Here is a 15,683-nt window from a genome sequence, read left to right as displayed (position 1 = left end):
TTAAGCAGATATTTGTAACATCTTGGTTCCTATAGACAGATGTTTATTGGCAATCTAATAAGTCTTATAACTTTAAAAGATTGCCCTGTACTGCCCAGTACATTTTCAATATGGTTCAGAGTCATATATTTATTTTTATGAATTTCCTTACCCATGCCAAATTTTAACAAAAAGAAAATATTTACCTCTTTTAAAAGAAAGGTCACAATACATATGTACATTTGAAAAAACACTATTAATGCCTTTTTCATCCCTGTTCTCTATGCACTTCATAGCGCTGAAGTAACATACTGGAACTGTTCACAAACAAATGAATCGCTAAATTACATAGTAAATCGTATCTCTTTGTTCAGACTGAGTAGTGATAACTTAAACACATACACCAGAAAATAAAATTATGCACATGAAGAATTTCTAAAAGGCACTGAAGATGCACAAATCACTCTTCTTTTAATCAGAAATATAAATGATTATGGCTCTTATGGGAAATAATAAAAATATGCAGGAACGTTTTACTCTTTATTTGTTTTATGAAAGAAAAACATCTCTCTGAGAATTGTATAAACATAACTGTAGAAAAAAAAACAAAGCTCCCTCTAATTTTGACAGCTTGCTATGTCTCCTCTGACCCATAATAGTTCTAAAACTATGTCATCAGCTCAATTGGCCAAAAGAAGTAGAACAACAGCTCTTTAGTTCATCTACAGCAATGTCTATTTTTCAATAAGCCAATAAGAGACACAGAATCGTAAGTCATTTCTTCAATAGTGGAGAAAAAATTTCAGATCAGTGTATTCTAAAAAGGTAAATTTTTTAAAGTATAGTTGACTTACAATGTTACGTTAATTTCAGGTACAACATAAGATTCAAGATTTTTATAGATTATGCACCAAAGTTATTAAAACATTATTGACTATTTTCCTTGTGCTGACTTACATCCATAAGACTTACTTATTGTATAATTGGTAGCTTATACCTCTTAATAATGGAGCTTTCCCTGTGGCTCAGCGATAAAGAATCTGCCTGCAATGCAAAAGCCGTAGGAGACACCAGTTCGATCCTTGGGTCAGGAAGATCCCCTGGAGGAGAACATGGCAACCCATTCCAGTATTCTTGCCTGGAGAATTCCAGGGACAGAAGAGCCTGGCAGGCTATAGTCTATAGGGTCGCAAAGAGCTGGACATGACTGAAGCGACTTGGCACACACACACCTCTTAATACCTTCACCTATTTCACCCATAAGCCCTCCTCACTACCTAGCAACCACTAGTTTGTTCTCTGTACCTGTGAGTCTGTTTTTGTTTCATTATAGTGATTTATTTGTGTCATTTTTTAGATTCCACATATAAGTGAAAACACACAGTATTTGTCTTTTTCTGTCTGACTTATTTCACTTAGCTTAATATCCTCTAGGTCCAACCCATGTTGTTGCAAATAAAATCATGTTAATGAATGTGGATGTTCTTAAGAGAAAACCTCTTTGCTTACAGGTTGCCCTTGCCGAATACTATGCTTTCAGTAGATAAAAATTAATAAACACAGCTGTATAAGTACAGACACAGGGCAACGCATTGACATTTAGCTGCTGTAATTTAAGCTATGTCTCTATTGAGCTGTAAGTGGCTCATGGCAGAGTTGAATAACTCTCTTGGGTCACCTTCATGAACCAGTCACATGGTTGCAACATCGATCCTGTGGGGCTAGAACAAGTGAACCTTCTAATCCTTTCGTGCCAGAGATAATTGTCTGCACAGAGGTGTTTTCACACATCTTGTCATTCACATCACGTCAAATGCAGTCCATCCAAGAGGATAACGGGTCACCTGCATCCTCCAACCTTCCCTTTAGAGGGAGTAGCAGCTCCTTCCAGTCTCCTGCTGCTGTGCTAAGTCGCTTCAGTTGTGTCCAACTCTGCAACCCCATGGACTGGAGCCTACTAGGCTCCTATGTCCATGGGATTCTCCAGGCAAAAATACTGGAGTGGGTTGCCATGCCCTCTTACAGGGGATCTTCCCAACTCAGGAATCGAACCCAGGTCTCCCGCATTGTGGGCAGATTCTTTCCCACTAGCGCCACCTGTCTCCTAGGCTTTAACAGTTTGGGTACATTTTCATTTCTCCCTCCCGCTACCTCCCTAGGGCTTCCCTGGTGGCTCAGATGGTAAAGCATCTGCCCGCAATGCGGGAGACCTGGGTTTGATCCCTGAGTTGGGAAGATCCCCTGGGGAAGGCAATGGCACTCCACTCCAGCACTCTTGCCTGGAAAATCCCATGGACGGAGAAGCCTGATAGCCTTCAGTCCAAAGGGTCAGAGTCGGACACAACTGAGCAGCTTCACTTCCACTTCCTACGTCCCTCACATGTAGCCGGTCCTCAGCCCAACTGGCTTGCAGGGGTCCTTGATGTCAATGCCTCCATCGTTCACCAACAACCCTCTCACTTCATGGACTCCTGACGACAGCCTTAAATTACATCACTCTACTGCTGGCTCCTTCCTTCTATACCAGTCTATGACAGTCTTTCCCTGTATTAATAATAGCACATTAAGTACTTAGACAATAAGGCACTGCTCTAAGCACTTTATATATATTAAACTCATTTAATCTTGAGTAGGTTCTATAACTACTCTTCCATTCTACAGCTGAGGAAACTAAGATATAGACAGTTTCAGCAAGTTGTCCAGGTTATGCAGCTGATAAATGATGAAAGCAGGATCTGAACTGGGGTCTTTGGGCTCCAGAGCCTCCTCTCAGTTCTGAGGCCTTCTTGCCTCTCTGTCCTCCCCAACTCCCATCCTGACGGTTCTTACTTCCAACACTCTGCAACCAACGTGAACTACTGACCCAGTCAGGACAGACTTCTCACTGCCCTGAAATGCACTGAGCCCGTTTCTGTCCCTGTGTTTTCATACTGCTCTAAAAGTGCCCTCCCTTCCATTCTCTGCTTATCCAAATCCTACCTATTCTGCAAAGTCAAATCAAGTCCCACCTCTTCCAAGCAGGCTTCCCTGGTTGCTTAAGGTTTTATTTCATTCCTCTAGTGCTATATCAGTCAGAGAGTGCCTACAACAAGTTAGGACTTAATTTTATATCTTTTTTGTTTCCCCAATATATTTATCCATTCAAGAAAAAAATTTTTAAGACCCCAAAAATTCCACTGAAAGACTGAATATTGGTCTTGAGGCTGAGCGTCCAGCTGTGACAAGACTCTCATGAAGCTTACCTTTGGGGAAGGGGAACAAAAATGACAACAAATAAACAAAATATCAGCTCTCCAGGAAAGAGTATTTCAAATAGACAGAGAACAAGAATGAGTGGAGCATATTTAAAGAAGAGAAAGACAGATTGGCTGGGGAGGGGGGTGCCTAAGTGAGCTAGGGGGAAGAAGCACATAAGATATTAATGACTTCTTTGATGATATCAGCAAAATTTTATATTATTACCACTACACAGCCTGGACTAACGCTGAGCACAGTGGCTGAATTTCAGAACTACCAAACCATTCCAGTAGTCATGTGTGGATGTGAGAGTTGGACTATAAAGAAAGCTGCTTTTATAGCACAGAATTGATGCTTTTGAACTGTGGTGTTGGAGAAGACTCTTGAGAGTCCCTAGGACTACAAGGAGATCAAACCAGTCACTCCTAAAGGAAATCAGTCCTGAATATTCATTGGAAGGACTGATGCTGAAGCTGAAGCTACAATACTTTGGCCACCTGATGTAAAGAACTGATTCACTGGAAAAGATCCTGATGCTGGGAAAGATTGAAGGCAGGAGGAGAAAAGGACGACAGAGGATGAGATGGTTGGATGGTATCACTGACTCAATGGACATAAGTTTGAAACTCCAGGGGTTGGTGATGGACAGGGAAGCCTGGCGTGCTGCAGTTCATGGGGTCACAAAGAGTCGGACATGACTGAGTGACTGAACTGAACTGACTGAAACCATCTACAGATGTCGATGAAGGCTGGACTACATAGCTACAGCAACAGAAGAGAATGTAATTATGTATCTAATAGAGGATAAGGTGATAACTAACCTAAGTAACTGGACCCAAAAGAACTATAGTAACTCCCTGGGTACAATGATAAAATAGAATAAAATAGAAGAACCACTATAGAAAGAGTCTAGTAATAAACTAAGTTATGGTCAGATAGCTGCCACTTACACATCTCTGGTAGAAAAAGCAACTCAACAATTCAATCAAGTACCAGGAGCAGAATACTTCTGAAATGACTCTGCTGCTGCAAATATTTTTCACAGCCTGCAAAATAGTCTACACTGAACCAGGCTCTTGTACACATTTGGAACCATCCAAACTTTGAAGGGATTTTTCTGGTTCACATAAAATAGGATTTCCTGGTTTACATTACAGACTCAGGCAACAATCTACATGTATGACTCGACACAGGAAATGACTGACCTGCTATGGTTCATCAGCTCAAATGCAGGGGTGTTCATGTCTCCGCCTAATTAAGGAATATATTCAAGGAAAAACAAGGGAATAGAGAATCTGGTTGCTGATCAAGAGAGTGGTGGAGACGGAGAGCAAAGAAAAACACAGAGAAAGCAACAGCTCCCTGCCTGTAGCAAATGAAACCCTTTCAAAATGGACTCTTTTTATCTATCAAAGTAAGAAAGATATTACACGATATCACTGTGGAATCTAAAGTATTACACAAATGAACGTGTCTACGAAACAGAAACAGACTCACAGACACAGAGAACAGACTTGTGGTTGCTAAGAGGGAGAGGAGATGAGGGAGAGATGGACTGCAAGTCTGGGGTTAGCAGATTCAAACTACTATACATGGGATGGAAAAAGAACACGATTTGACTACAAAGCACAGGGAACTATATTCAATACCCTAAGATAAACCAAGAGAAGATTTTAAAACTATATATAACAACCTCTTTGCTATATAGCAGAAATTAACACAACGCTGTAAATCAACAATACTCCAATTTTTAAAAGACGGGCTCTTAAACCCAGACGTTCCTCTAAAGTTTAGAGTCTAGACTCTACACTATGCAGGGAAAACGTACTGAATTGTCACTGAATGGAAAAAAGAAGTCCTGTATAGTTCTAGGTTGGAAAAAATCAAATTCCTACATTGAGACAGTGATGGTCCTAAAACATCAAAATGGGGACTGCGCTCGTATAATCAAAGTGGTTCTCGTGTCCCCTTCTACCCTGATAGCATGGATACTTTGACTCCTCCCTGAAGACTTCTCTGAATAAACTATGATTTATTCCACATCTCTTGGGCATTTGGATGCTCATTGTATATTTGACTACACTTTGCTTTGCAGGTGTTCTCAAATGGTGAATCTTCCTACTTCACCAAACCAATTTCTCAAGAGGGGGAAAGCTTGATTTCATTCTACAGTCATCCCTTGCTGGCTGCCCCTACCATTGCCCTAAAATTCCCTAACAGAGTATGAAGCTTTGCACACAGAGGTGGACCATGTACTAGCTTCCACTTAGAAATCTACTGCAAAGGAAATCTGACCTAAATTATCTAGGGTCTGTATGAGCGGATTACTTCTGGCTGTTTGATCACTGTACTGCATTTTAGTTTCTCCATGTATTGGACATACAGAATCAAATTTACTGAAGCACACTACTAAATATCAATTTGTCATATAAACCAATTTCACCAGACAAAAGCCAAGAAAAGCTATTGTCCAGATAGCCCAGGGAAAAGAAACAATTATGTGGTTTTACCTGAATTACTTAGGGAGTAAGACAGGGCTTACAATGGCGATTTCAGGTTGGGGGTCCTTATTATAAAGTGCTAATGTATCCTCTGAAAGCAGATTTGCTGTGTTCTTATAGAAAAATATTCAGGGAACACCATTTCACCTTCAACGTGGTATTACTCCACTTCTATATAGTAATTACAGTAGAGTGCTATTCTGTTGCTCAAAAAAGTAAAGTGAAATGCCCACAGTGGCAGCCAGCACAGTGCCAATGTCAAGCTTGAGCCTCACTCTCCACATTCAAGTTCAGCACCTGCCCACCATCTTTCTCTTTTTTTTTTTTTTTTGGCTGAAAAGCTTAAAAATGACTATTGAAGTGTAAGACTCCTGGGACATTTCAGAAGTTTTGCACTGTAATTACTGGAGGGTGGAGACAACACCAATTTAATGCATTTCATTTTACTTGGGTTCAGTGACATGCATTTGCAGCTTGGGCAATAGCGTATTTAATGCTGATGCCAAAGTTCACAATTGAAAGAAACCTTTGCACTGTGGTTTAGTTCTCTTACCCTTCCATCTTTCCTCTTGATGCATTTCCTTTCTGAACCTAAGGTGTTACATCAACTGACAGAAAATTTCGAAATAACAATGACCAAAGCCCGAGGCTAGGCACCCGGACTCACCAGCAGAGAAATGTTTGGGGGATGACTTCTCAGAAACAAGGGCAGAGTCATCAAAGAGGTGATGCAATAACTCCCAACTCATGTTTTCTTCTCCTTCGTGTTTTATAGTCTGCCCTCGCTATTTTCCTCTTCTCTGAACACACAGTAATTTTTAGCAAAGAGCGAGCTTGAGGAGAGAACAGCATGCTCTTACAGGAGCTGTCCTTCGTGAACAAAAGTGAGGCTACTCATCCAGAAGACATGCGCTCAGAGTGGTTTTTTTCAATATAACTGTATCTCCCTTTACATAAAAAGGAATGTGCTCATTGGGGGAATAAAGGTCAACCAAATATTTGTAAAGAGAATCATGTTGTCTCTATTTCTTACCTCACCATTGCAGAGCTCACTTATCATAGTCCTGGTTTAGCAATGGAAAACCTCCCTCTATCTCCAAACCTGACAGGCAGTTCATTAACAAACAAAAATATAAATGAAGTAAGCCGGTGGTGGTGGTTTAGTCACTAAATCGCATCCAACTCTTGCGACCCCATGGACTGTAGCCTGCCAGGCTCCTCTGTCCATGGGATTTTCCAGGCAAGAATACTGGAGTGGGTTGTCATTTCCTTCTCCAGAGGATCTTCTCCACCCAGGGGTCAAACCTAGATCTCCTAGATTTTGCAAGCAGAATCTTTACCTACTGAGCTACCAGGGAAACCCTCCTCATTAGAATACTGGTAAGTATCCCTGCCTGTCACGCAGGAGACTAGGGTTCAATTCCCTGACAGGGAGACGACACACCCTGAAGTAAGCTAGCTCTACTTTAAAGCAAATGGGTTACAAATCCTTCCTTTTCTTTTCTTTCTTTCTTTTTATGACAACATGGAAAACGTACCAAACTAAAGGTAATGGTTTTTAACCTTTTTAAAAGTAAGGTACACATGCAATGGAAGGCATAGGGACACAGTGCGTGTTAGGTTGAGAGATATACATTCGATCCTTGAATAACACGGGGATTAGGGGCACCAACCCTCCACAGAGTGGAAAATCTGAGTATAATTCATGGTCAGCCCTCCATATCCGCAGTCCCACACCCGTGGATTTAAATGACTGAAGAGCATGTAGTACTACAGTATTTACTATTGAAAAAAAATCCATGTATAAGTGGACCTACGCAGTTCAACCTCAGTTGTTAGAGTAAATCGTAATTCCTGGTGCAGAATATGGTCTTGACATGGTTCCAGGTTTCCACACAGAGCTGTCTGGCCACTCTCAAGTGAGACTCCTGTCCTTATGCTAAGGCACTAATTAAGCTCACTACCTTTGACTCTGTTACAAGAATTAAAAGGGTTTGTTCCCCAGGAGCTCTCTGCCTGTCACAAGATTGGGAATTTAATTCGAGATGGTAAAGATGACCTGTCAGAAAGAAACTTTTCAATGAATCATTACCTGGCTTCATTCACAGCTTTGGGACTAGAATTCCACATATTTTAGTGCCTTCTCCTAAAATATTCCGTATGTCTGGTCACTGACAGCCAGAGAGGAATAACAAACTTCGCCAATTAAATGAGCAGATTCCCACATCTGATCCCATAAGTGAACATCAAAATAAACTTTAAAATAAATAAACTGGAAAGGCTTGAATTTTAAACTACATCTTCCAGGAGGTCTGGATCAAGGGAAGTGACAGGCCCAAGGTCACAAAGTCATTGAGCGGGCATTCACTCCCGCCTTGGAAACACTGCAGCATCAGAGCGCCCTTCCCATTTGCTGGTTGGGATGGGATGTGGCGTCTGATTGATCTCAATTGGAGGAGATATGAGTTCTGTATCCAAAAGACACCAAAATAGGTCAGCAGATACTGTATTACTCAAAACAGACCCAGACTCTTAAATAAGTAGACACTAGCTGAGTCAAAGAGAACGGTTGAGTTTTGGAATAAGTCACTTGATACAACGCCTGGCTGACTAGGGGGAATCTAGACGACTTCCCCGGCCAATCAACACAATGAAGAAGTGTAAAAAGAGGTTTCAATTTTTTTTTTTTAATGAAAAACATAAGAACAGATCACTGCTAATATTAAAGCTCTGTCACACATATTCTAAAGCATCCTCGATACTGCAGCTTCTCAGAGGAATCTTAACAGCCCAGCCGGTCTTAAACATCAAAACAGATGAATTTTTAGCGCCCTGTTTGCAGTTCTCAACCCACTAGCACCTTCCCTCCCCCTAAAGAAAGTCCTGAATCGTTCTGCTGCACTTTTCCAGGTGCAGACTCTGGGTTGCGAGGGGCTGGAGCCCGAGGCCTGCGGAAGCGAGTGCGAGAAAAGAGGGAGCAGACGCTGGCCACGACTAGGAAACCTCTCTCCTAGGAGAGTGCCGGGACTACCCGCTGCAGGGGAGCCCCGCCACCAGGGCTCCCCGCGCTCCCTCCGCAGAATCGCCCTGCAGGTTCTCCTCATCCAGGCGTGACCGCCCCCGCACAGGGAGGGGAAATGCCCCGTTTTCAGTCTGTCCTAAACCGGACGATCGGCTCCTGTCCCGAAATCGGGGACGGGGAGAGGGGGCTGCACGCCCTCCCTGCCCCGGGTCCCCGCGCCCTTCCTTCTCGCCGCCTCTCTCCTGGCCTCTCCCGCAGAGGCGGTCAGCCCTGCAGAACTCCCCACCGCCCCCGAGTCGCGGTGCCCGCGCACCCAGCAGCCCGCCGCGCTCACCTTGGCCCGCGCCCGCGCTGGCGGCGGTGGAGTTCCCGCAGCCCATCGCGCCGCCGGCCGGGGAAGCCACGCTCGGGAGCTGGCAGCCGCAGATCCTGGGAGTGGAGACGAAGGCGGAGGGCGGCGCGCCCCGAGCCGGAGGCCGGCGGGGGCTTACGGGTTCGGGGGGCTCTCGGGGACCACCCACTCTAGCTACCCAGGAGCGCAAATCTGGGCGTCGCAGGCCTGGGCTGGCCGGGGCGGAAACTGCCCGGCAATCCTCGCCCCCGCAGCACCCGGCTCTGGGACCCCGCCGGACCCACCCGTCACCTCGGCAACCGCGGCGCCGGCCAATCCTCAGCCTCCTGAGGGCTCCCCGGCCGGACATTGGTCGTCGTTAAGAGGGGGCGGGAGTTTAAAGTGGGTTTGGGGGTGAGGGCGGGGCTGAGGGGTGTGGCCGGCGCGGGCTGGAGGATGAGGCAGGGCTGTGGAGGATGACCACCTGGCGGCCCTTCACATCCTCTTTGGCTTTTCTTCTCTTTGCCCACTTCCCCTCCCTACTTCAGGATGTGTGTTTTGGGACGGGGCGGGGGGGCGGGAGACGGGAGGGGGTCGGTGGAGGAAGTGGCGGGGAACACCTGTTTTGAGCAAATGGGCGCTCCCCTCCCCCAAATATATAATATTTCTATAAACGGAAATCCATTTCTGCTTTAACAGAAAGCCAATACAACTCTGCTCCCCCATCCACACTGGCCAGTAACAGGAACATAAAGTCTTCCCTATGTTGGTCATATTAACCTACTAGACTTTAAGTATCTGCTGCAATTTTGAAAAACCTGGATCCAGAACCTTGATGCAAGAGATAAACGGGCTTCAGGCTGAGCAGCTGACATCTGTCCCCTGTGGGCAGATGCTCCAAGATGAAGACAATGACAGGAGCCCAGTCCTGCTTGGATAGAAGATAAAGAGACTACATACATATTTCTCATTCTTAAGATCAAGGAGATCCCCCAAACTGCACATACACAGAAAGGTTCCTCAGAAGTCAGAGAAGGGAGGAGTTGCTGGACTATAATATACTCCGTCAACTTCCCAGAAACCCTTGCACTGGAATCCATCTTGGCCAAAAGATGCTTGCATACAAGAGGGGCAGGGCCCTAAATTATACCAAATATGCATTCAGAGCCAGGCAAAGCAAGATGGTTGACCAGAGGAAACTCAGAAGAACTGCCTCAAATAAGTGACTGAAGCTACTGGAAAGGCTTCCATGATAGCTCAGACAGTAAAGAATTGGCCTGCAATGCAGGAGGTTCAGTCCCTCGGTCAGGAAGATCCCCTGGAGAAAGGAATGGCAACCCACTCCAGTATTCTTGCCTGGAGAATCCTATGGACAGAGGAGCCTGGCGGGCTACAGGTCATGAGGTTGCAAAGGGCTGGACACCATTGAGCAACTAAGTGTGCCCACAAAGGTGCACGACTCTCTCTGAGCCCACCTGTGTATGTCTATCCATGATATACGTTTTTCCTCCTAAAAAAACACTTGTTTCGCTACTTCCAACTCTTTGTTGAAATTCGTTTCTCCAAAGCAGAAGAACCAGGACCTAGCCACTGGCCCTCTTGGTCTCGTGACTAAGATTCTGCACTCTCACTGGCTGGACATGGCTTCAATCACTGGTCAAAGAACTGAGATCCTATTTCAAGCTATCCCAAGCCAAGGCCACCCCAGATCAACTTGAACTCTGATTTAATGACAGAACTGTGAATTTATGTGGCATTTTTCAGCCTAATTGTTGGGAAAGTATTACTGGAGTCAGGCTTTTGTTCACTCACTAAGTCACATTCAACTCTTTGCAGCCCTATGGACTGCAGCACACCAGGCTACTCTGTCCTCCACTATCTCCTAGAGTTAGCTCAAATTCATGTTCTAACCATCTCATCCTCTGTCACCCTCTTCTCCTTTTGCTCCAATACTTTGGCCACCTGACTAGAAGAGCCAACTCATTGGAAAAGACTGATGCTGGCAAGGATTGAAGGCAAAAGAAACCAGCCTTGCTCTGCCACTTAGTAGCTGTGTGACTTCAGCAAAATTACTTAACCCACAACTTATCGGTTGTTTTACCAGTAAAATGGCAATAATTATTCAGACACATGCAAAGCACCTAACATAGTACCTGACCCTAAATAAATGACAGCTCTTCTTTTTCTTAAATCTATTATAAGTGCGTGCTAACTCCCTGAAAGTAAGGACATCTGATTTATCAAAATGTCTTCTGGCTCATTGGACAGACTCAATAAATGTTGTGTGAGGTAAATTCAAGCCAGGAATTAAATCTCCATTTTAAATCCATTTAATATTTATAGAGAACCTAACCTGTGCCAAGTCCCTTGTTAAAATTAAGGTCCAGGGTTACAAACATATGGGAGAAAGTTTAACCAGGCAGATAGATTATAAGCAACATAATTACAAAATAGCAGGGATGCTAACAGAGGAATACAGGAAACCCAGAGGGTGCTGGGATACTGATAAAAGACCTTCCTAAATAACATACAGTTGTGTTTTGAGAAAACCTTGAACTCGAACCAAGGCCCTAGTGGATGGTTGTACATGATCTTTGGAACAATAGTGAAGACTGCTACTGCTGCTAAGTCACTTGAGTAGTGTCCGACTCTGTGCGACCCCATAGACGGCAGCCCATCAGGCTCCCCCGTCCCTGGGATTCTCCAGGCAAGAATACTGGAGTGGGTTGCCATTTCCTTCTCCAATGCATGAAAGTGAAAAGTCAAAGTGAAGTTGCTCAGTCGTGTCCGACTCTTAGCGACCTTATGGTCTGCAGCCCACCAGGCTCCCCCGTCCCTGGGATTCTGAAGGCAAGAACACTGGAGTGGGTTGCCATTTCCTTCTCCAACGCATGAGAGTGAAAAATGAAAGTGAAGTTGCTCAGTCGTGTCCGACTCTTAGCGACCCCATGGACTGTAGCCCACCAGGCTCTTCCATCCATGGGATTTTCCAGGCAAGAGTACTGGAGTGGGGTGCCATTGCCTTCTCCGATAGTGAAGATTAGGTAGTCCTATTGTTCAGGTTACAAAAGATACACCATGCCCCCTTTAAAAATTAGATATACCTGGGCTCATGCTGAAATGATGATAAACTCTTGAGCAAATGGTGCATTTTTGAGCTGTTTGGCATTTAGAAGCACTGCTTTTCTACCTTGGCCTCCACCATCTTGATTCAGTGGTTACTTCCATACAAATACAGAATTGATGAGGGAGAAAGGTGGGGGATTATCAAACAGCCAGAAGAAACACTCTTACTTATTTCTTCACCATATGACACTGGAACCCTAGAACACTCATCAGAAAGAAGAAAACAGACCCTGGCATCCAGTAAATGATCTGACATTCACAGCTAGGTCTTCACCTTCTCTGATTAAATACAGTTGCATAGAAACCAATATCAGTGATGGCTGCTCGATAACTATGAGGAAGTAAGACCAAAAATACCACTCAGTAATCTTGTCTAAATATAACAAAGACAAATTCACTGGCAAACCACAAAGACACCACCCAAACCTGACTAATACTTTTTTGACTGTTACTTTTTTATTATTATTATTACCAGTTATAGTTTTAGCACCATTCTAGTCTTCTTGCCTTGTCGGTGACATTCATTAAGAATATCCCATCATAGAATTGTCCATGCTTCCTGACAATATCCAATCCAGGAAAAAAATCCTGCTTCCTTAAATCCCAACCAGAATCACCTAACTTAAACCCAGGTCTTTTAAATCTTTCTCTAATACTCTGTTCCCCGTGATGTGCATTCTCTGTCACTGTGATGAATGGTAAACTCAACTTGTTCAACTACCAGGATGTTCCTAGTGGTCTTTAACTGGAGGACATTGACGCTTGTTAATCATATGTCCTCTGCCTTATAAGGTTATAGACTATGCTGTCTATCTTTCAACAAACACTATTGAGTGTCTCATTAGTGCCAGCCACTCTTCTAAATGCTTGAGATACGGCAGTGAACAAGATATAGAAGAAAAATCTAATTAAAGGAGATGGATCAAAATCAAATAAAAAATAATTTCAGATACTCAGAGTGCAATGGGAAAAAAATAAAGCAGGAAACTAAAATAGATGCCTGAAGGGGAGGGCTGTGTTAGGCTGGATGGTCAAGGACGGCCCCTCTGTTGCTGTTGTTGTCATTTAGTAGCTCAGTCACGTCTGACTCTTTTCCAATCCCATGGACTATAACCTGCCAGACTCCTCTGTCAATGATTTCCCAGGCAAGAATACTGGAGCTGGGTTGCCATTTCCTTCTCTAGGGGATCTTCCCAACTCAGGAATTGAACCCACATCTTCTGCATTGGCAGGTGGATTCTTTACCACTGAGCTACTGGGGAAGCCCAAAACCCTCTGAAGAAAGGCTATTTTAGCTGAAGTCTGATTGATGGGAAGAAATCAGATGTGTGAAGATAAAGGAAAGAGCATTCCAGGCAGAGGGAATGGGACGTGCAAGAGTCCTGAGGCAAGAACAAGCTGGTATGCTTCATAAACAACAACAAGAAAGGCCAGGACAGCTAAGCTAGAGCTGAGATGGTGGTAGTTAGCTGAAGAGGTAGGCCACATCACACTGGGTAGGTGGGCTTAAGAAGAAGTTATGATTTTATTCCAAGGGCAATGAAAAATCATTTCCTGATACAATACATGAAAATTTCCTAATAAAATGCAGGCATACAGTAAGTGCCCCATAAATGCCAGTCCTCTCCCTAACGTGAAGTGAAAGAGTAAGTCTAGTGTCTCCTTTATCCTTTTTAGGAATTTATTTTATTTCCTGGACAATGGCTAACCACATTTGGATGTTTTCAAAAAGCATTGAGTCAAAAGAAAATCATTAATGCATGCCTCATTTCCTGACCAGTCAATTTTAGCTTCTTTCTCTGTGCCAGTTTTAAATCACACCATTTAGCTGTTGTTTTCATTCTTTAAACAAGAACTGATGTGGTGAGAAGAAGACAGAAAAGGTGTGTGACTGAAATGGATCTGACAGGAAAGAGAAAACAAGGAGAACACAGAGCTCAGTCAGTCTGTTTTCATGATTTGTCTTCCATAAAGAGTTGGACACCTGAGTTTTCTTTTTGTTTTTTTTTTTCTTTTTCCTTATTGACCAATTGCAAGATGGCTGCCTCAGCTCTGAGTAGCTCAGCCACACAGAAATACTCAGCAACAGAGAAGGGGCTTTGTCATAACCCACCCCCACCCACCCCCACCCCCAGCAAAGAGGGCTTTCCCCTCTTTGCATCCCCTTTTTAAAGCCAGGAGGTACCCAGAGCACTTTCACTCCATTTCACTGGCCAGAATCAGTCACACATCCCTTTCCTGATCCCTAGGAAGATAAATAGGACGTTAATCATTGGCTCTGGTAAGTTACAGTTTGCCCCTGAGTTATGACAGAAAGTGCAGGATAGATACCTGAACAAAACGGGGGCTCTGCTGGCAAAAAAGGGAGGGATAATTAATAGCTGCTTAATCAGTAGTTCTCATAGATGTTACAAACGTGCTACAATATCTAGTTGTCTTCTGGATTAGATGCCCTACACCCTTGAAGATGGGATTAGACATGTGATTAGCTTTGGCCAATGAAATGGGAGTACAAGTCATACAAAATATGACTTAGAGACTCTATGAATTCTGGTCTCCTGGGAGTTAGGAGTGCAAGAGATTTATTGCAGGAAACACCTGAAAGATATAGGGAAGAAGGATCAGAAGTAGGCAGGGAAAGCCTTTCAGGCTGCATTCTCAGGTCTGTCATCCATGGGGAGAATAAGAAGAGAGGTCTCTATGGAGGACTGGGCGGGAAGAAGCTCAGACTGGTGTAGCTCTGAGAAAGTCTTAGCCAGGGCAACAGATTGTGTAGATTGGCTGCGAGGGTAGGCCCATGCTGGGCAGAGATGGCCAAGTCCTAGGATTCCTGCTGGGCTGGAAGCTGTCCAGAGAGATCTTGACCTCAGCAGCAGATCTCAAAGATGCCAAGAGCTGGAGACTGTCAACCAACTTCAACACTCATAGCAAGTTCTCTCTTGAAGGGAAATCTGAGTAGCACATCTCCAAGCCAGCCACAAATGAAGAAACTCTTGATTGCAAGTGCTAGATTCTCCAGCTGTGAGGACCCTAGAGGTACATGTAGAGGAGTTTCATCCTCCATCAGCCTAGATCTCTAAATCACTGCATCAGACAGGTCCCCACCCACATGCACAGTGGAGCTACAGCATGAGCAAGAAAGAAACTTCTGTTATGTTTAAGTCACTGAGATGTTAGGGTTATCATCACATACCAATAGGTATATCATACCATACCATATCATATCAAAACAGAGCATAGCATTTTATAACGTATCATAACAAGATATCAAAGAAGGCAATGGCAACCCACTCCAGTACTCTTACCTGGAAAATCCCATGGACGGAGGAGCCTGGTAGGCTGCAGTCCATGGGGTCGCTAAGAGTCGGACATGACTGAGCAACTTCACTTTCACTTTTCACTTTCATGCATTGGAGGAGGAAATGGCAACCCATTCCAGTGTTCTTGCCTGGAGAATCCCAGCAGCAGGGAAACCTGGTGGGCTGCG

The 15,683-nt window shown here is 44.0% G+C and overlaps 1 protein-coding gene across 14 annotated transcripts in view; it reads right to left on the bottom strand.

Moving 5' to 3' along the window:
* The window catches only part of C5H12orf75 (chromosome 5 C12orf75 homolog), a 92,695-nt gene extending 83,166 nt beyond the window's left edge, over positions 1–9,529 (bottom strand). For 5 of the 14 annotated variants that reach the window (XR_009736522.1, XM_061417176.1, XM_061417181.1 and 2 more), the window contains exon 1: positions 9,074–9,473. Coding sequence is in view for 11 of the 14 variants with exons in the window: in XM_061417176.1 (XP_061273160.1) it covers positions 9,074–9,440 (367 nt within the window). In the remaining 3 variants the exon portion in view is untranslated. Of the gene's footprint in view, positions 1–2,104; positions 8,186–9,073 lie in introns of those variants that run through there. The other 9 variants (XM_061417186.1, XM_061417183.1, XM_061417180.1 and 6 more) reach the window with 6 other exon arrangements.
* Positions 9,530–15,683: the final 6,154 nt, after the last annotated feature.

Source organism: Bos javanicus, chromosome 5 (genome assembly GCF_032452875.1).
Source record: "Bos javanicus breed banteng chromosome 5, ARS-OSU_banteng_1.0, whole genome shotgun sequence".
Lineage (NCBI taxonomy): Eukaryota > Metazoa > Chordata > Mammalia > Artiodactyla > Bovidae > Bos > Bos javanicus.
The sequence above is the reverse complement of the archived record's forward strand: the minus strand, read 5'-3'. Positions and strand labels throughout refer to the sequence as shown.